General features: G+C 34.7%; 1 protein-coding gene across 5 annotated transcripts in view; it reads left to right on the top strand.

Annotated features, from left to right (window-relative positions):
* gab2 (GRB2-associated binding protein 2) overlaps positions 1–21182 on the top strand; it is a 160796-nt gene that overhangs the window by 78834 nt on the left and 60780 nt on the right. For all 5 annotated transcript variants that reach the window (XR_012390629.1, XR_012390630.1, XR_012390628.1 and 2 more), the window contains exon 2: positions 1138–1441. Coding sequence is in view for 1 of the 5 variants with exons in the window: in XM_687843.9 (XP_692935.4) it covers positions 1138–1441 (304 nt within the window). In the remaining 4 variants the exon portion in view is untranslated. The remainder of the gene's footprint in view (positions 1–1137; positions 1442–21182) is intronic.

Raw genomic sequence — 21182 nt, 5'->3', positions numbered from 1 at the left:
ATCACCCAATGACGGTTTGGTTTAGAGGTGGGGTTGGGTGCCTCCTTTTTAAAATTGTACATTTTCTTACGACTGAACTCGTACGAATTAGCCACTAAACTGACAAAACATAAAATATTTGTTTTCTCGTGAGATCAGGCTGACCATTGTGAGATCATAGATGCTACATTTGCAACACCTCACATAAACGGTATTTTTTTTTCTTTTTGTAATTTAATGCAAAGATAATATACTGCATACGTAAATACATATAAATTTTCATTTATTTATTTTTTAAAACTAAATATTGAAAACTTTTAAGGACTTAAGATGCCGATGACCATTAAAAGCGTCATAACAGGCTTGTGAAAAGCGTTTATTGTTTGATTTTATTATTGAATATGTTATTTTAAAGTGTTTGAACTAATGGCATTTTTTGTTTATTGATTACTTCGGACTCAGTGCAAAAGCAGCCTCACTGTTAAATTCCGACATAACCGCTGCAAACCAATTAGGAGTACATTCTCAGTTTACAAAGCAAGCCATCAAACAAATGCAAAGGTAACAATAATTAGTTTTAATAACCAGCTACTTATAATAACCTGTAACTCATAGTGTATCAGAGTAGATCAAGCCCATTGATTTACAAACTATGTGTGCTCTCTTTGGTGAACACTTTCATATATCTACTAGATACAGTTGTCCAAATTAATGTCCTAACAGTGTTTTATAATGAACATGCATCCGTCCAGGAGGATCTAGCGAGACTCTGTGGTGTTTTAGTAGTGAATAGTCTGTCTGTCTGTCTGTCTGTCTGTCTGTCTGTCTGTCTATCTATATATCTGTCTGTCCGTCCGTCCGTCCGTCCGTCTACAGGTAGGCCTTCAAAAATTTATTAGAGAAGGAGGTGGGCCCCTTAATGATATATGTTGAGATCCTCGGATTTACATTAAGTTACTGGCCAACTGCTGCCAGTAAGTTACTGTAAACTTTAAATTCTTCAGGAAATAGTTAACAGTGTGATTGTCAAGCCAACATCAAAGTTTGTCTTGACTTTTTTCTAATCTAATGCTTTTAATATAATAGTTTGCAAATCGTTGTTCGGTGATATCTAAATTGATTGTTTCCTCAATCATGATTGTTTGTATTTCTCCTCAGGCATGGAAGAAGCGCTGGTTCATCCTGCGCAGCGGCCGCATGAGCGGAGACCCGGATGTGTTGGAGTATTACAAGAGCGATCATGCCAAAAAGCCCATCCGCATCATTGACCTGCACTGCTGCGAGCAGGTGGACGCAGGCCTCACCTTCAAGCGCAAGGAGTTTCAGGACAGCTTTGTCTTTGACATCAAGACGGCAGAGAGGACCTTCTACCTGGTTGCTGAAACTGAGGAGGAGATGAACCGCTGGGTTCGCTCCATCTGCCAGCTGTGCGGATTCAACCAGTCGGAGGAGAACCATCACGGTAAGGGGAACCACATCTGCTTGAGCACACAGTCAACATGCTGCTGATGAATTTACTGGGTTCCCATGGTCATGGAACTTCTTAAAATGTCCATTTTGAAAGTCAGGGGATTTTATATTACTTGTTTAAGAATATCAGCAATTTCTGTTTGTCAGATTGTTTCAAATTCAACCTCCCTTTTATCAAGATGTGTTTTATTTTTTTATACTGTGGTTTTTATCATGTTGGTTAGGCTATTTTACACTGCTGTTTTATTCTTTTCACAATTTGTTTTTTCACATGCCTTTCAAATGCAGTCGCCAGGGTGTAGCTGTTAAATACCCTGTGTCCCACCTGGATTTTGTGTGCAAAATTTCAGATTATTTTAGCCTAAAATGACTCATTTAGTGGCAAATTTTCTCATAGTATAAAGCACTATTTGCTTTTTTACTTTAGTTGTTTTCTTTTTTGTTTTTTGTTTTTTGTGAAAAACATAAACAAATTTGCACATTTTAGTTCTTTAATACTTTTTTGACCTCAAGAACCACAGATATTCATACAGGAGAATTGGTTAAACTAAATTGATTGAAATGTATGAGTGTGTGTGATTGAGACAGTATATGGGTGTTTCCCAGTGCTGTGATGTGGCTGAAAGGGCATCTGCCTCATAAAACATATGCCAGAATAATTGTCAGTTTATTCCACTGTGGTGACCCCTGATAAATCAGGGACTAAACCAAAATATGTGAAGTTTACAGTATATAAACTAATTTTGAGAGGATCACATGCTTATGATTGACCACAGCGGGTCCCGCTAAGTAATCACATGATATACAAATCAGATGAATAAATAGCCGTATTTCCTTACCTTTTTTTTACCTTATCTGCGTCCTTAAGAATCCCCTCATCCAGCCCTCCTTTCCCTCTTTCTTAAATAAATACACGCAAGCTCTTGAGACCTACTTGAGCTCAGACTCCCCCTTCTCTCGATAAAATGGGAAGGAGCCCCGAGCTTGAGAATTTTCCTTGCTAAGGGCTCTCTCCCGGGACAGCATGCCAAACTCGCTTTTTACTTGAATTGGGTAAGCTAAATTGGCTGTAGTGTATGTGTGTGAATCATTGTGTATGGATGTTTTATCTGCTGCATAAACCATATGCTGGATAAGTTGGTGGTTCATTCCACTGTGGCAACCTTAGATTGATAAAGGGACTAAGCTGAAAAGAAAATGATTGAATAATTGAATAGATAGTCTACAGAACAAACCACTATACAATAACTTGCCTAATTACCCTAACTTGGCTAGTTAACCTAATTAACCTAGTTAAGCCTTTAAAAGGCACTTTAAGCTGAATACTAGTATCTTAAAATATATCAGTAAAATTTTAAGTACTGCCATCATGGCAAAGATAAAAAAAATGAGTTATTAAGCTATTATGTTTAGAAATATCTTGAAAAGATCACATTGGGAAAAATATACCAGCGGCTAATAATTCAGGAGGGCAAATAATTCTGACTTCAACTGTATGTTTGGCTTTATGCGTCACTTGTATCTATTCTTTAAATAACATTATGCTTGGTATTTTTACATGAAATTATCACAAACATAAGGATTAGGAAAAAGATTTGTTACCAGAGCAAACACATTTAACATATCTATGATCTGTGATTTACAGTGATTGTGTTCTCATCTGCAGCAATCTGCTGTTTCTTTCTCTGAGCTGATGATCGCAAAGATAGGTAGTAACCTGATAGCATTTCTTATTGCTTTCCCCTTTTTCCCCACCACCTCTTTTCCCTGTCATTTGAGAAAGTTGGGCTGGAACAGCTCTGCCAAATGGATGCAGTGTCTGAAAGGTTTATTGATTTTTTTTTTTTTTTTGTCTCATTTGTTTTGTTAAAGAAATCATTCCATGCACCATGTTGCCGTTTATTCTAGAGACAATTAAATGTGTGTTTCTGATGTCGAGAAAACAACAATAGAAAAATCTATATGAACATTTAAGGAATAAATAAAATTTTATTAAAAAAGATACAGCACAACTCAGAGTCAATAGAGAAATCACATCTAAAGGCACTGTTCAGATGTTGTATAACTCAAGTGAGGTTTTTGTCCTCCATATTTGTACTAGAAATGCGGTCTTCTGTTCAGTCACATTTACATATAACTTTTTTTTTTTCAATTGTCAACAATTCCAATACAGAGCTATGCTATGAGAAATTTGTTCTGCTGACTTTCTTTACATTTCAGAAAACAATTCTGTAACTGTTAACATTAATGATATTTAATACAGAGAAGAATAAACAGAAATGAAAGAACAGCAATAGAAAAAAAGGAAAATGATGATGATAATAATAATATTAATAATAATAATAATAATAATAATAATAATAATAATAATAAATATTCAAAAACAACAGGGTACACAGGGTATCCACGGGGTCTTAAAAAGATGCCTTAAATTTGAAAAACAAATTGTTAGGCCTTTAAAAGTCTTAAATTCACTGAAATGTTGACTTGTAGATCTTAAATCATTTTAAATGGAACTTAATTTTCCAATGTCCTTCTAAAGCTACCCAATCAGTCCAACACCTGTATACAGCCAGGTATAAAACCAACAATACATCTCAATATTATGGATATAGAATTTTAACAAAATTCGATATACAGAGCTCAGCATAACTGAGTACACCCCAATTTGAAAATGATTATTTGTATCTATTTCTCTATTTCTCAGTGAAAATAGGCAATATATTTTGTTGCATTTAAACAAAACAGATTTATTAAACAGATATATTTATTAAAATAATATATTAGTCAAAAATATATTTAGAAATTAAAAGATAATACAATTAAATTCAATCAAAAAAATTGCAAAAAGAAACTACGGCATACAATTTATTTATTTATTTATTTTTTTGTATCTCTTGATTTTTCATCTTTTTTTAAAATGTGTATTTTATATTTTTCTATAACATATAAATTTGGGTTTTTGGATCATTATTGTAATGCTGTGTTCACACCAGATGCAGAACGCGCAGATAAATCGAGCTATTCATGCGTAAGTAGACGCGTAAACATTTTAGTTTACTCAAACTTTCATTCGCGCGTCGAAATCCGCTTTATTGGCGAGTCAAATCTACTTCATTTGTGCATCAAATTCTCTTCAGAACAGATGCAGTTTCGCGTGATGGGCAGGTCTTCTGTCTTGTAGCTTTGATGCTAAATGGCTAACATGTATTTATTGAGAAAATAACTGTGTTTGTGTGCTTTATGAACACTGAAAAACAGCGTTGATTTGTTTGGAGCAGTGTCTGAGTCCAATAGATCCTTTCAGAGGTGCACCCAGCTCTGTGAGCTCAGAAACCCTTCCAGAAACTTAACGTAACCTTAAAGTTCAGATTTTCAAACTCGAGCCTTTCGCGTGTCAAGTGCAACAAACGCGCAAATTGCTCATTTTTTGAGTATCATGCCATTTGTGTGTATCGCGCCATTCAAGTGTAATGCACCATTCGCATTGCACCATTTGTGCAATTTGCGTCTTTTGCACTAATAGCACCGCAGGATGTCTATTCGTGCCTTTGCATTGACTTAACAGGTAAATCACCCGCGCTAGATGCTTCTTTCATGTCTGGTGTGAACGCAGCACAAGTTATTTTGTTAGATAAGTTTTAGATTTGGCTTCAGTATTGACTAGGGATTAAACCAAAGGATGGTTGTATAACTCTTATTTTTATCCACGATCTTACTTCACTCAGATTTCACTCACCAGAGCATCTGACATGTAGCCTACCTTACTTTTGGCTTCCCCTACCATAATATACCTGAAACAAGCATTGCTGTAAAACTCGTCAATGGCAGGGAAGGGTTTTCTCTCGTTAACTGCAGGGAAAGAGTTAAACGAAAATATGTATAGATTTTACACACAACAAATTACCAGCCATACATGTAAAGTACAAATAATTTCCTTCAACTCAGTCACGGTTGCGATTTCTTTGCTTTAACTTTCTTTTGTAGTCTGAAGCATGTCTAACGCATGAACGGCCAATTTGCGTCATAGGATGCCTTATCCAATCTCTGCACTGACTTCACATGTAAATCACTCGCGGTTCATCCGTGTCTGCTAACTTTCACAGGCTGCAAAACAATTCCGCCAACGTCCATGTAATGTAATAATTGTAAGGATGCAGTTGAGGTGGAATTTCTCGAGAGACACTCAAATACATTGCGTGCGCTGTGTATGCAACGTCTATAAGTCACATCAAACAATAAATTGCAAAATGAAATAAATACCATTTGATTATATAATTTGTAATTGGATGTTATTTAAATTTTTTTGCGATTTAATTAAGAACTTTGCTGGATTGAAAAAAAAATTCGACTTTTTTTTATTTTGTGTTGGATTCAGCGATCACAGAATCGCAAAAAACTAGACAATATGTCTGTCAGAGTACACTGACCTGGAAAGATTGTTGTACATTTAGTTTATTATAGCTTTTAAAGCTTTTTGTAAAAGAAAAGCATGTATGGCTTGCTTGTATCGACACATTATTTAAGTATTATTTAAGTAATTCAACTTTTTTTAACAAGGCAAGTAAAAATCCTTACAGTTACTTTCTATAAATCTGAAATTTTATTTATAATGGTCTTAAAAGGTCTTAAAAACTCTTCAATTTTACTTGCTGAAATCTGCAGAAACCTTGGTACCGAGCAATGTAATGGTGACCTTGCATAGTTTCCTTTTACATTTAACAATACTGAAATAGATATATATTTTAGCATTGTTAATTATCAGAGTCCAAAAACTAATTCCTCTTAATCTATAAAAAGCCTCTTTATGCTTTAGTTTTAAATAGAATGTACTTGGTATTAAAAATGCTATATTTTAAATTGGTGTGTGTACATTTTGTATACAGATCTGCTAATAAGCTGCAGCATTTTAACAAGTTAGCTTGCATGTAATAAAGTTGGCAATGTTGCTTGCATGTCTTGACGTTGTTAGCATTTTTCAACATGTTATATCAAGCTGTTAGTAGGCTTTAATGCTTTGTTAGCATATTGGGCAGGTTGTTAACATGTTTTCACATGTTGTTAGCATGTTTCCATTTTTTGTTAGCCTGACCTTACATTTTAGTTATGACATTTTTGCATGTTATTAGCATCAGTGTAAGTGAATAATGTGCTTAAGCATGCAACATTCTAAAATGCCAACTACATGCTAGCAACATTATGAACTGTAGCATGTTGATGTTTAAACAATGTTGTTAATAAGCCAAATCATAGTAGAAAAATGCTAGCAAAATTTAAAACATTAACTAAAAACTATAAACATGTTAGCAATGAGAAGCAATGTGTTACAATATGTGAAAAACTACTAGCAATACATTAAATACATTAACATTGTTCAAAAATGTCAACTAGATGCTAGCAACATTATGAACTGTAGCATTATGGCAAAATGTTAGCAAGTTTGGTAATGTGCTAAAACGTTCTAGATATCTAAGAAAACCTAGCAACATGTTAGCTACATGCTAGCAACATGTTAAACTTGTTTTGAATGTTTTAAGAGTAGCAATGTGCTAAAATATGTGAGAAACATGCTAGCAACGTGTTAAACATATTAACAATGTAAAAAAAGTCAACTACATTATAAACTGTATAGTGTGCTAACTAGTTCAACAAGCTAGCAACATTTAAAGTTTTTAACTATATGCTAGCAACATTATCACTTTTTGAAATTTTCTAAGAGTAGCAATATGTTAAAATATGTGAGAAACATACTAGCAACATGTTACAAATATTAACAATGTTCTAAAATGTCAGCTACATGCTAGCAACATTATAAACTGGTTAGTATGGTAGTTAACATGTTAGCAACATTTAAAAGATCTTAACTATGCTAGCAACATTAATATTTTTTTTTACATTTTTTAGCAATGTGTGTGTAAAATATGTAAGAAACAGCAACATGATAAAAACTTTAACAATATTCTAAATTGTCAACTACATGCTAGCAAAATTAAAATCTGTATTGCATGCTTGCTAGTTTAAACATGCTAGCAACATTTAAAAGAATTATATGCTTGCATCATCACTTTTTTACAATGTTCTAAAAGTAGTAATGCGTTAAAATGTGTGAGAAACATACTAGAAACATGTTAAAAACATTATCATTGTTTTAAAATGTTAACTACATGCTAACAACATTATAAATTGTATAGCTAGCTAGTTTAAACATAGCGTCATTCAAAAGATCTTAACTATATGCTAGCAACTTTATCACTTTTTGCAATGTTCGGAGAGTAACAATGCTTTAACATATGTGAAAAAACATACTAGCAACATGTTAAAAATATTAAGTGTTCTAAATTATCAACTACATGCTAACAACATTATAAACTGTTTAGTATGCTAGCTAGTTTAAACATGCCAGCAACATTTAAAAGAGCTTAACTATGTGCTAGCAACATAATGACTTTTTTGCAGTTCTAGAGTAGCTAAATGTTAAAAATAACAACAATGTTATAAAATTTCAACTACAAGCTAACAGCAAACTCTATGCTAGCTAGTTTAAACAGCATTATTTAAAAATATTAACTATATGCTAGTAACATTATCACTTGTTTGCTATGTTCTAAGAGTAGCAATTCATTAAAATTTCTGAGAAACATACCAGCAACATGTTAAAAATATTAATTAATGATGTTCTAAAATGTCAACTGCATGCTAGCAACATTATAAACTGTATAATATGCTAGATAACATGCTAGCAACATTTAAAAGATCTTAACTACTGCATATGCTAGCCACATTATTACTTTTTTCTATGTTCTAAATGTGATAAAGTATGTGAGAAACATACTACCAACATGGTAAAACAAGCTAACAGTGCACCAAGTCATCTTGAAACATGTTTTTAAATGTTTTTGAACTTAAACTAGTTGTAGTTGTAGTTTGCTGTCACCAACAGCTAAGTCTGCCTAGTTTATGTTAAAAATCTAAAGAATAATATGAGGTCATGAAACAAGCTGGATCCTTGCAAAAATGGACACTACTGAATATTGTTTAATTTAGGTAAAAATTACTAAATGAAGTTAAAAAAATAAATAAATCCAGCTAAGAACATACTGCACTCGTCCTGCAAAAGAAAACAAAACAACTGACAAAACAAGTGAGCTGAGCAGTTGGTGTTTATGATTATCTCTCATCTTTATCATCAAGGGCAGTTTGTGTCAAGTACAGTTTGTTCTCTCTCTGTATCCGTCTTTTTGTCTGCTTTCAAGCAGATTCTCCTCTGAAATCATTTACAAAAGGTTTGAATGGTCCATATGAGTTCATTTAGCTGATGTTTATGAACTGTAGCGCTGGTGCTGTCATGATTTGCTTCGTGTTTTCTTGATTACCAGATCAGTTTCCATCCACTGAGGTGTGTACATTTTCACAGGGTGAGCAATAGAGGTTGAGGTGATAGATGTGGTAATGAGAAAGCTATGTTTGATGTTTGGCAAACATTTAAAACACGAGAGTCTATTCTGACCTTCTTCTACAGGCTCGCTAGCAGCACTTGACCTCTGGGTCACATGGCTCATACAAATACACAGTTCTGTAAAAAGGTGTTTTTACTTGTAGATTTTTAAATGTAATTAAATGTCATTTAATCATTAAATATGTATATTTGTTTCATTCATAATTAATTCCTTTTTGATTTCAACTACATTTTTTTTTATTATTGCAGATTATTTTATTTATTTTAAGATTAAATCTTTGGGAAAAAAGGCAATTGGTGCCAACAGTTACGCTACTATACACAACCTAACAAAAGTCGGGTTGTCGTCGATCCCAGTTGTAAGAGCAACATATAATAACTTGACTTCTAGTTAATCATTTGGAAAAGTGGCAGAAAGTATTTTTTTCATCAATCATCTGTTAAATCATCACAAATACTGCAGAAGACCTATTGGAACCCGCATGGACTCTAGATTCACACAGAAAACAGTCCAGTTTGGTGAAGGAAAAATCATGGTTTGGGGTTACATTCATTATGGGGCATGTGAGAGATCAGCTGAGTGGATGGCAACATCAACAGCCTGAGGTATTAAGACATTTGTCTTGCCCATTACATTACAAAACCTAGGAAAGAGCAGGATAGTGCTCCTTCTCATACTTCAGGTTACATGTAAAGTTCCTGAAAGCAAAGAAGGTCATGGTGCTTCAGGATTGGCCAGCCCAGTGATCAGACATGAACATTAATGAGCATGTCTGGGGTAAGATGATGGTGGAGGCATTGAAGATGAATCTAAAGATTTTTGATGAACTCTAGGAGTCCTGCAAGAACGCTTTCTTTGCCATTTCAGATGACTATAAGTGATTTGAGACATTACAGAGATGTATGGATGCAGTCCTCCAAGCTTATGGGAGTCATACACAATATTAATGCTTTTTCCACTGCACCATGACTTTGTTTTCTATACTGGACATTATTTCGTGACAAGACTTTTGTCTCCGCAAAGTCAGACCTTACTGTCCTTATTAAATAGTTACATAATCCTATTTTATTTCGGTAAAATAAGCATAATCTAAAGGACTTTGCCTTTCATTTAAGTCACTTCTAATACCAAATGATCAACTAGAAGTCAAGTTATTATTTATTGTTCCTAAAACTTGGATAGACAACAAGAATTTTGTCAGGTAGTGTATATAACATAAATGTGTTTTTATTAAATAATACACTATGTAGGCCAATATAAAATCCCTTCACCACCACTTGATGAAATAAAAATGCTGAAATGAAACAGAATCAAGTTTTTCAGACTTTCATCTTCAGTCTTTTAGAAAACAAAACACAAACTGTAACCCTAAAGGAATGGCTTTTCTTTTCCCCAGATAAATGCTCCGCTCCACCTCTCTTTCCCCAAGGAAGTATCAAGTTGTCATCTGCGCTGTGAGCATGAAAAATGGAGTCCAGTTTTCCTTAGAGGAGTTTAACACTGAGAGTCACTGCAGCGCAGTGTGTCTTGTGCTGGAGCATTAGAGACATCCATTGCACATGTGATGTAGATGAAGCAAAAGTGTGCCAAGAGCAAATACACTGACTCTGACTCTCTATGACGTTTTTGTTGATTGTTATTGTTTATGAAGTGTATGTGTATTAAGCACGGTTAATGTCACATGGCTGAAGGGGGTCCAATAAACAGAATTTACAGAATTTTTTTTTTAATATTCCGATGACAGCCATACTAAGTTTACTTTATGAGAAATTAATAAATTAGTCAGAATAAAGCCGCTTTATTGATTGGTGTGATAAAAATAGGTTAAAAAATAAATACTAAGAAAACTGAAGAGATGGTATTTGACCCAAAGTGTGTAGGTAACCATTATCAAGTGGTTGTACACGACCATCCTAATACTCAGTGAGGGACTTTTAAGTACTTGGGCATTTACATTGACTATTCTTTCACATGGTAAACGCACATAGAGTGGGTTTGCTCTCGTTAACACCGGAGATTGTATTTATTATGGAGGTTACGTCCTTCTTTCTGTTGTTGTTTTATAACGTTGCTCTTGAAAGCATTGTTAGATATGGATACAGTGTAAATCTGAGTTGATGCATCTCTTGAAGACAGGATGAAAAATTGTTGGGCATGATGAATTGTTTATTCCCTAAGTTTTATTTGAGAATTGTGTCCTCAATCTGGTGAAAAGTATTCTATATGATCTAACTTATTTTTTGTTTACACATTATGAACGGCTTTCCTCTTGTAGGAGATACAGTATTGAGTCCAAAAATGTAGGTTGAACTGTTATAAGAAATTCTTTGTAGCTGTTTTAGTGGGTTTATTCAACAAGTGTTGATCTTAATTAGCATTGTAATTATTGTTACGACTGTATTTGTATTGTTTTTATTGTTTGTTTTTATGGATTGTCTGCAGCAATATGGTGATGCCCATAACAACTTTCCTTCAAGGACAATACAGTTTTACTATTGCTACTACTACTACTACTTTTACTACTAAACACATGACAAGAAAACAAAAAACACAATTAAGCTCTGCCACATCACATACCTCACCAGAACATCCTGTTATAAACAAAAAAAATCTTGCTGTAATAATTGTTAAATACACAAAGTAAATTAAGTAGACAACCAAATAATATACATTTATATGCATATGCAAACATACAAATACACATATGAACATACAGTCAGAATTGTTAGCCTCCCTGTATATTTTTTCCTCCAATCTCTGATCAATGAAAAACAAAAACAAAAATCAACACATTTTTAAACATAATAGTTTTAATAGCTACAGTCATTTCTAATAAGTGATTTTGTTTACCTTTGCTTTAATGACTGAATGTCAAACGCTGACAACGGAGTTGGGGATCCACACAGTTTATTAATAAGAGAAGTCAGGCAAGCAACGGTTGAATGGGTTCAAACAGTATCATAGGGTTGATCCAGAATCGCAGTCAAAGTAACAGGCGAAGAGGTCGACACAGGCAGCAAATAACATTTACAAGAAAACAAGGCTAGGATCAAACACGGAAAGACAAAGAAACACTTTGTAGTGTAATGGATAAACGGTGAGCAAGACTCAGCACAGTGTGTGAGAATGTGAGGTGTATAAATAGTCCAAGTAAGGAGTCATGAAATTCACCTGTGTGTGCGTGTCAGTGTCTGAATGATTGTCAGCTGTGGCAGAAGTGATGAGTGCAAAAACTACTGGGAGTTGTAGTTCATATCCATGATGCATACAATTCTCCAGCAATCTGCACAAGCTAGATCGCTAATGATCGTGACGATGACAGTACATAATATTCTACTAGATATTTTTCAAGACTAGTATTCAGCTTAAAGTGACATTTAATGGCTTAACTAGGTTAATTAGGATAATAGGCAAGTTATTGATGTAATAATGGTTCGTTTTTTTAGCCAAATGAAAAGAAAGATGGCTTATAATATTGACCCTAAAATGGTTTAAAAATGTATTTTATTCTAGCCAAAATAAAACAAATAAGACTTTCTCCAGCAGAAAAAAAAAAAAAATCCACACAGAAATGCCAACTGACCCAACCGGGACTCGAACCAGCAACTTTCTTGCTGTGAGGTGATCGTGCTACCCACTGCACCACTGTCACGCCTCTCGAATATATAGACATATATATAAATATAAAAAACATATTGTTTAATCCTCTAATTAAACTGACAGCTTAATTGTAAAAAAACAGGAGAGCTGTCTTGAAAGTATCAGGTTCTCACAGGCATTCATTTGCATAGTATATAGTCGGACATGTTTACAGAAACATTTTATATTAATAATGTTCACACCTTGCTCATAAATTTAAGTGAGTTCCTCATTTAGTCTGTACACAGTTCATGTAATAAATCCATCTGTAGAAGGTTTTATTTCTTCGCTGTCCTCAGCTCTCTGTGTCCAGCAGATTGATGGGTATCAGTGAAATGTCTGGACGTCTGCTCTCCGGCCATCACTTATCATGATTTTAGCCACACGATGAAGTGTTGCAAGATGATGAATTTTTGTTGACCAAAACCCAGAAATGGTAACATTTTAACATGTACTGTGTTCCATCCTCCTGAAAACAATGGAGTTTGGTCTTTAGTTAAAAGCTCATATCCAGATAGAAAAAAAATAAAAATAGGGATAAAGTGAGTTTGGAATCCCATTATTAGTTTTTAAAGATTTTGTACCCAACAGTTTATAACTGTGTAAATAAATATATTATTTTTCTTTTATAAATATTTTTACTAAATGATGTTTGGCATTTTTCACAGAATTTTCTTTATATATTTTTTCTTCTTCTGGTAAAAGTCTCATTTGTTTCATTTTGGCTAAAATAAAACCAGTTTTTCCATTTAAAAAACCATTTAAGGTCAATATTTTTAGCATTTTTTTTTTACTGTCTACAGCAGGGGTTTCCAAACTCAGTCCTAGAGGGCCGGTGTCCTGCAGATTTTTTGCTCCAACTTTCCTCAACACACCTGCAAGGATGTTTCTAGAAAGCCTAGTAAGAGCTTGATTAGCTAGCCCAGGTGTGTCTGACTGGGGTTTTTGCAGGACACCGGCCCTCCTGATCCGGGTTTGGACATGCCTATTCTACAGAAGAAACCATCATTATAAAATGATTTACCTAACCATTGTGTACTGTTGGGGATGTTTCTTGGGTGACTTTGAGTATTATTTGGCCATAACTCTTTCTGTGTTTCAGCTAGCGAAATGATTTTAGGTGACATCTGATTTTGAAACATATTTTGAGAAAATGCTTTGAAGTTTTTAAAGAACTCAATGATACTCTCTGGGCAAATGTACTACTCTTTCATTATGTTCGGGATTAAAACATCTACTGAATTAAACTGCTCTAAAAGTGCATCATATGCATATTTTTTTTCAGTTTTTGGCATAAATCTTAATCAGCCTCAGTCCTGTTCAAAACTACTAAATGTTTTTTTTTTTTTTTTTTAATACAAGATTTTAACTGTATAATTGGCAAATTCATAAATGATGACACTGATTTGGTGAAAAAACACACAAAATGACGCATTGTTAGATTTGTGTTTTTGCACTAAATCAGTGACATCCTTTATGAATTTGCCAATTAAAGAGTTAAAATATTGTATTTTTAAAAAACATTTGTAGTTTTGATCAGGACTGAGGTTGATAAACAGATTTATGAAAAAAAATTTTAAATATATGGTAGCACTTTATTTTGAAGGTCCATTTGAGCATTAGTTGACTGTCTGCTTAATATCTGTTGGTATGCACCTTCAACAGACATTTAACTGACTATAAGAAACTTTGCAAGTACATGTCAACTTACACTAACCCCAATCAAAAGCCTAACCCTAACAGTCTACTTATAATCTAATGAGAATTAGTTGGCATGTAGATGCAATGTAACCTAAGTTCACGAACGGACCATCAAAATGTAGTGTGACTAAATATATTAGCTGATGCATTTTTTACAGCAGTTTAATTCAGTGAATGTTTCCATCTCTAATATAACAAAGGGTAGTAAATTTAAACAGTGCACATGGTAATTACCCTAACTTGCCTAATTAACCTAGTTAGCCTTTTCATTTTACTGCACTTTAAGTAGAATGCTATGTCTTTAAAAAAATCTAGTAAAATATTATGCACTGTCATCAAGCAACAATAAAAGAATTCAGTTTTTAGAAATTATTTATTAAAACTATGTTTAGAAATTTGTCGAAAAAAAATCTACTTTCTGTTTATTAGATATTGAAGAAAAAAATGAAGGGAGGATAATAATTTTGCCTTCAACTGTATATATCATCGTTCTGACAAAAAAAAAAAAAAGTTAATTATGAAATAAATATAGTAAGTAGGTGGTTGTTTTCTCAGAATAATGCTCGACAGGCTTACCGTCCTTCATTCTATCTGTTGTATAAGACTGAAGGACTATAGGGAATTCTGCAAAAACATCCTTCAGGATATACTTTATCCTCTGTTTACACAGCTACTTGCCACAAAATGTAAAATTAGACACAAATCATTGTTCTGAGCTATTATAGCTCATTCATTTTATATGCTTTTACCAAACAGGTAAGCTAATCTACACATGAATTACTTGAATCATCTAGTCACTTTTACAGTTGTGTAGTATGTTATTTTACTCTTGCAATTTATTCAGAAGAGGTATAAAAACAATGATAAACTTGCGGTGAAAGCTTAATGTGACTATCTTCAATTTCATAAGGTTCTTTTTAGAGGATTGAAATATAATTACCCACCCAGGCTCATTCTGAAAACATAGTCCCGCTGACCGCGAAATATGTCCCAGGAGGTACATATTTGGGCAGTTTTTGTTTTCGCAAATCCGCAAGAGGCCGCTGTGTTTGCTTTTTCGCATCTCGAACGTCTTCGAACATCTTCATTTTGCGTCTCTAGTGAGCGCCGTTCAAACCCGCGCCGTTTGAGCCCACGCTCTTCTCGCGTAAAGCCACTGGAGGCCGCTGTCGAGTGACCATCTGTTTGACTGACTGACTGGGTGAACAGCCAATCGACTGGTCCACCCTCCTCCTCCTTCCCTAAACCCAACTGGTTTTACTGATTGCTCGCCTGCCCGCTTGCTTCGATTATCCCAAGCAACGATTTCGGATTTCACCACATTCTCACCCTGTTGTTAACTCGTTCACCTTATTTTTTGGATTCTGTTTTCGTCTTACCTGGTTTCTGGAACTGCTGTTCCCCGGACTCAACCTCGGTCGTCGCCGTCAGCTCCTCTCCGTGTCTCCACTCTGCTGACATACACGACGAGCTAAACAGACAAACTAGTTGTGGCGGGAAAGCCCTCCACACTAAGGTAAGCTGTCAGCTGGCAAATGCGAAGAGGAACGGCGTTACACCGCCCCGTTGTGTTCATTTAAAAAAATATTAAATGCAGCCATACGTACCTCCGGCTACATAAGTTGCGGTCTCTCGGGACTATGTTTTCAGAATAAGCTTGGGTTGGTAATTACAAAACATTCAATAAAATAGACTTCAGCATTCATTTAGTTGTTAAAGCGTGAAACGAGAAGACTGTGTAACCGCACTAGCTCCGTCAGGATCAGCAGACCAGCACAGAAACTTACTGGGATAAAATAAACTGTCATATTTTAAAGACATGACGGGTAAAAATGGACTTTAAAACAGTGTCTGTCTCCGTCTGAGACCAACTTATTGTCATGTATCTATCAGGCTGTGGCAATTTTATGAAGGAAAGACAGTTCACCGGAAGCGCAGAGACTGGCTGAAATTAAAAGTCCATATGCATATACCCCATTAAAAAAGTTGCCATGCTTTAAATAAAAACTGAATGAGTTGTCAGAAGCTTTACAGTTGCTGAAGTCTTGTGAACATGGTGTAGTTCATTTATTGCCTATGTTTTGTTTTTAGGCATTAGTATTTACAGTATACAAGTTGCTTTTAGTTTTTGTAAAAATAACCTTTAGTTGGTCACAGAGCTAATGTAACCCTCCTGTTGTCTTAGAATTCTGTTTATGTTGTTTGCCCTCACTTAAACCTTTAAGATAAAGCAGCTAAATTTAATACCAATCCTCAAATCTGTTTTGAATGAAGAAACAACCTCATCATTCATCACAAACTCTGTAAATGTCTAGATTTCCTCTCATCACTATGCAGTATTTCATCAATGTTTAATAAGAAAATAGGAAATAACCTTTTTTTGTAATGTTTGGATCATTTAGACAAAAAAGACCAAACTTCAAGATAAAAAAAAAGATTGTTCTGGGTTTTTATGCTATTAAAATGGTACCTGGATCATTTTTGACCTGTAAGTCAACTGTAAAGAAAAGCTGTGAATAAAAATTTAAAATGCCGGGTTCCACACAATTGATTTGTGAACACAAAAATTAAGTTAACTTACTAGTTTTAACAAATTTAAGTGGATTGAACACAAAACAATTCAGTTGTCCCTCCAAAACCACAAAGAATTGTGTTGTTTCAGCTGATTTTAAATAAGTAGCTTGAACAAACAGCAAGCTTATATTTTAGAGTGCAGGAGGGTTAAATAATGTAAAAGCCAATGGAAAAATCTAAGGGTTTGTGAAGGCAAGCATGATGTGTGATGTGAACTTGAAGACTGAATTGCAAAATATTACAGATAAACCAATGCACACTGAAAGGCTACATTTTTGATAATGATGAGTTTTACACGTTACAGATTTTATTTGGAAAAAGTTGAGATGTTGAGATGTCTCAACTGACAACTGAGAAGTCAGTTGAGAGATCCAGCGTGGTTTTTGTGCTTATGTGTGTTTTGTAACAATGTCCCAGCTGATCTCTGAGGTTGTGGCCTCTGTAGTAGCTGAGCAACAGGAGATGTTTGTTGAACATGTTTTACCAGCCTCATCCACACTGTAAATATGCCAGATTTTGTTGCACTGTGAGTGGTGTGGGTGGTGCAGCAGGCAGTTGAGGAATTTTTTTTAGCTCTTTTTAAGTATGGCTCCATTGATTTAACCTTTGATTCTTCCAGCGAAGGCAAAATGTTATAAATGACTTCCATTTTTAGTCTTGGCTGGATTGTTGGGAATGGTGTAAAAGAGTTAACGCACCCAAAATGATAATTCCCTTATCATGGGCTCACCTTCATTCCATCCCATGCATAAGATATTCTATATGTACAGTATTGACTGCTTGTGTATTCATGCAGTAAAAAAAAAAAAATTACGTTATGTAAATATGATCAAAAATGTTATCAGGTAAAATAGTTTAAAAAAACTTGTTTCATTTAATATATATTTAAGTGACTCTATGCTTTATGCATCTTATACGTTTGCTGAATGTTCCAAATTATTTGAAACACCTATATTTCCTTGACTTTGCTAAATTGCTGCACTAACATGCGCTTAAAAGTATGACAATTCTTAAAAAAAGCAACCAATAGACGAATTACCAACCTACATCACACATGACTTTACGCGGGTCTCCGGTTGCAAAAAAAGACCAAAATAAATAGCATAGTCATGAAAAAAATATATAAAAATGAGCATATATATTAATTTTAATTTGCAACCTTGGTTCTATCCTACATGTTTCACCCAAAATATACCATTTTACCAGAAAATACATCAGATTATATAAGCACGGTAGGCTGGAAATGCGGTTTTATTTTGACGCTGCATGTTTGTAAACATGGCAGAGGAATGATGGAATGTTTCATGAATGTGCCTTCAGGCGTATTACATAACTTTCATATCTGCAATTCATTTAAAAGACCACTTCTGTTAGTCATTTAAAGTGATGTTATGTCTGCCCCGATGAGTTGTATCACTATATATACTCACAAATTCTACATAAACAAAACTACCTGAGAGTCTGGCCTGAAAAAATTAATAAAAACAAATTAGAGCTTTCATCAATTGATGTTTACCTTACATCATAGCCAAGCCAAAAAAAAGGAAACAATTTTGTTGGGAAGCTTTGGGGTTTCCCTGGATGAGCTAGTTATTTTGTCTGTGTGTTTGAGCAGATATTGAGGACTGCAGCGCTGCGTCCTCTAGTAGTCTAAACAATGATTCAGCGTATAAGTCTGACGTTAGTCTTATCTGTCTGCCCGTGTGTCTGCCTCCAGGATTGCTTTTCTCAGTAAGTGTTTACTGAAGAGCTTGTGTGAGTAATGTAGGGAAAGACATTCCCTCCCTGTGCTGACGCAACGCATAGTATCTCTCTTTGTTCATGTATGCACAAACATGCCTGTGAGCAGAGAAGTGTGACTGTGGGGGGAGAGGGGGGTAAGATGCGCCACTTTTTTTTCTAAACTTGCGTGACTTTCTTCTGTTGAACATTAAGTCAACATGAAATGGACTTTATTATTGGTATTGTTATTCATATTGTAAAGTGCATCCAATTCAAATGATTTTGTCCTTTGGGAACCGATTGGATTGTTGGAAGAAGGGCGTTGCTAACAAAATAGAGGAAGATTGACAAATGGACAAAAGCAGTACACAGACTGATATACCTGCCTAAAAGGCATTCCATGTAACCAGAAGTGAAGAATAGGTATGATTAATAATGATATGTATTAAGGTATTTGATAAAAGATAATGAAGGCAATATTTTTTTTACGTTTATTTACATTACAATTTATTATTAATGATTATTAATAATGAAGTGCGCAGATACAGTTTATAACAAGCACAACTAACAGGAAAAGAACATTTTGATTTCATTTATTTTCTGTTTTTGTCCATACAATTCAAAATGTCCACGCCCACATCTTAAGACTTTTATTATACACTACATACAAAAGTCTTGTCTACAATCCCAGTTGTAAGAGCAACAAATAATAACTTGATTTCTAGATAATAATCTAGAAAAGTGGCAGAAGGAAGATTGTTTTCAATCAGTGAATCATCTGTTGAACTGCATCCCAATCATCACAGATATTGTAGAAAGCCTATTGGAATCCACATGAATCAATGATTCTCACAGAAATGTGTCAAGTTGGGTAAAGAAAAAAAATCATGGTTTGGGGTTACATTTAATATAGGGGCGTGCGAGAGATCTGCACAGTAGATGGCAACATACAACAGCCGTGCTGCCCAATTCATAACAAACCACAGGAGAGGGCAAATTCTCCAGCAGAATAGCGCTCTTTCTCATACTTGCGCCTACATATTACAGTTCCTGAAAGCAAAGAAGGTCCAGGATTGGCCAGCTCAGTCATCAGACATGAACATTATTAAGCTTGTCATGGGTAAGATGAAGACGGAGGCATTGAAAATGAATCCAAAGAATCTTGATAAACTCTGGGAGTCCTGCAAGAACGCTTTCTTTGCCATTCCAGATGATTTTATTAATAAGTTATTTGAGTCATTGATGTATGGATGCAGCCCTCCAAGCTCATCGGAGTCATACACAATATTGACTCTTTCCACTGCACCATGACTTTATATTCTATACTGTACATTATTTCTGTTAAGTGACAAGACTTTTGTCTAAGCAAAGTCAAACCTTGCTGTCCTAATTAAATAATTAAAAATCAAGACGTGAATATATTTTATTTTGGTAAAATAAGGGTAATGTAGGTCTTTGCCTTTCAAAAAAGTCACTTCTGACACCAAATGATCAACTAGAAGTCAAGTTATTATTTGTTGTTCCATGGATAGGCAACAGCACTTTTGTCAGGTAGTGTATTGATTAAAAAAAGTCTAATTTTGGAAACAAACATTGTTTGCCATCAAATTCCGAATAAATAAAACATGCGTTCACAGGGCTTTATATTAACACCTGCCAAACGTGGGTAGATTTCGGTTGTGGCGGGTTAGACAGCCACTCCCACTAGACACTTTGCCTGGATGAAACTCATTTTTAAATTGCCAGTGCTGGCTCAACGTCACTACAGATTAGACTGTTAGTTTATGACCGTTTGTCTATATGCGTACCAATGTGATCTTAGAATTGAGAAGCAGCTTGACTGACAAAAACAGCTTTTCGCCAAGCAAAGGAAAGCAGGTGAATAACAAATGAGAGGATTATGTGCACGGTGAGACAGGCTTTCCTCACTCACTGACGAGGGCTTTATTGTCACACGCACAGATGATTTGATGCGCGCGAGTGTTTGAAAGCTTTTGTGCAGCTTCCTCACTCGAAGCAACCGTGCCTGGAAACGCGATGCTCGTGCACCCACAGTCCTTCAAGAGCTCGAGATTCTTTGTAAGCAGTAGTAGTTGTTATCGCTTTCGCTTCAACCATTCTTTAAAGAGATTTTTAATTCGCTTAACATTAACCGTGTGCACGGCATCATCCTTTTATTATCGCACACAGAATGTTTGTTTTTTTTAGCCGCTTTATTTTGCTTGCTGTTATTTTTGTTAATATAGATTAAAAATCGTACTTTACAATAATATTGCTTTAATATGTTGTTGTATGCATATAACTGGTGATCTAGGATATTGAACCAGAACAGACCGATGTGCATAGTTTTAGATGCGTGAGAATATATATATTTTTAAATGTCAGCTGTTTTGTTGAATAAAAAGTGTATGTATACAGCATTATTTTGCTTGTTTTGACACAATATTTTAAATTTGTAGCAAGGATCCTTATTGTGTTGAGCCCTGAAAAGTCTTGTGAAAGAAAACTAAATGCAATGCAACACTTTTTTATGAACGCATAACCCATTTTCTCACACTCATTGAGAAAGCTTATAAACAAAACACAGCTAAATGAATAAGGAGGCAAGTGGAAAAAAACTCAAAATACAAATGAAGTCAT

Source organism: Danio rerio, chromosome 15 (genome assembly GCF_049306965.1).
Source record: "Danio rerio strain Tuebingen ecotype United States chromosome 15, GRCz12tu, whole genome shotgun sequence".
In the NCBI taxonomy this organism is placed as follows: domain Eukaryota; kingdom Metazoa; phylum Chordata; class Actinopteri; order Cypriniformes; family Danionidae; genus Danio; species Danio rerio.
The sequence above is the reverse complement of the archived record's forward strand: the minus strand, read 5'-3'. Positions and strand labels throughout refer to the sequence as shown.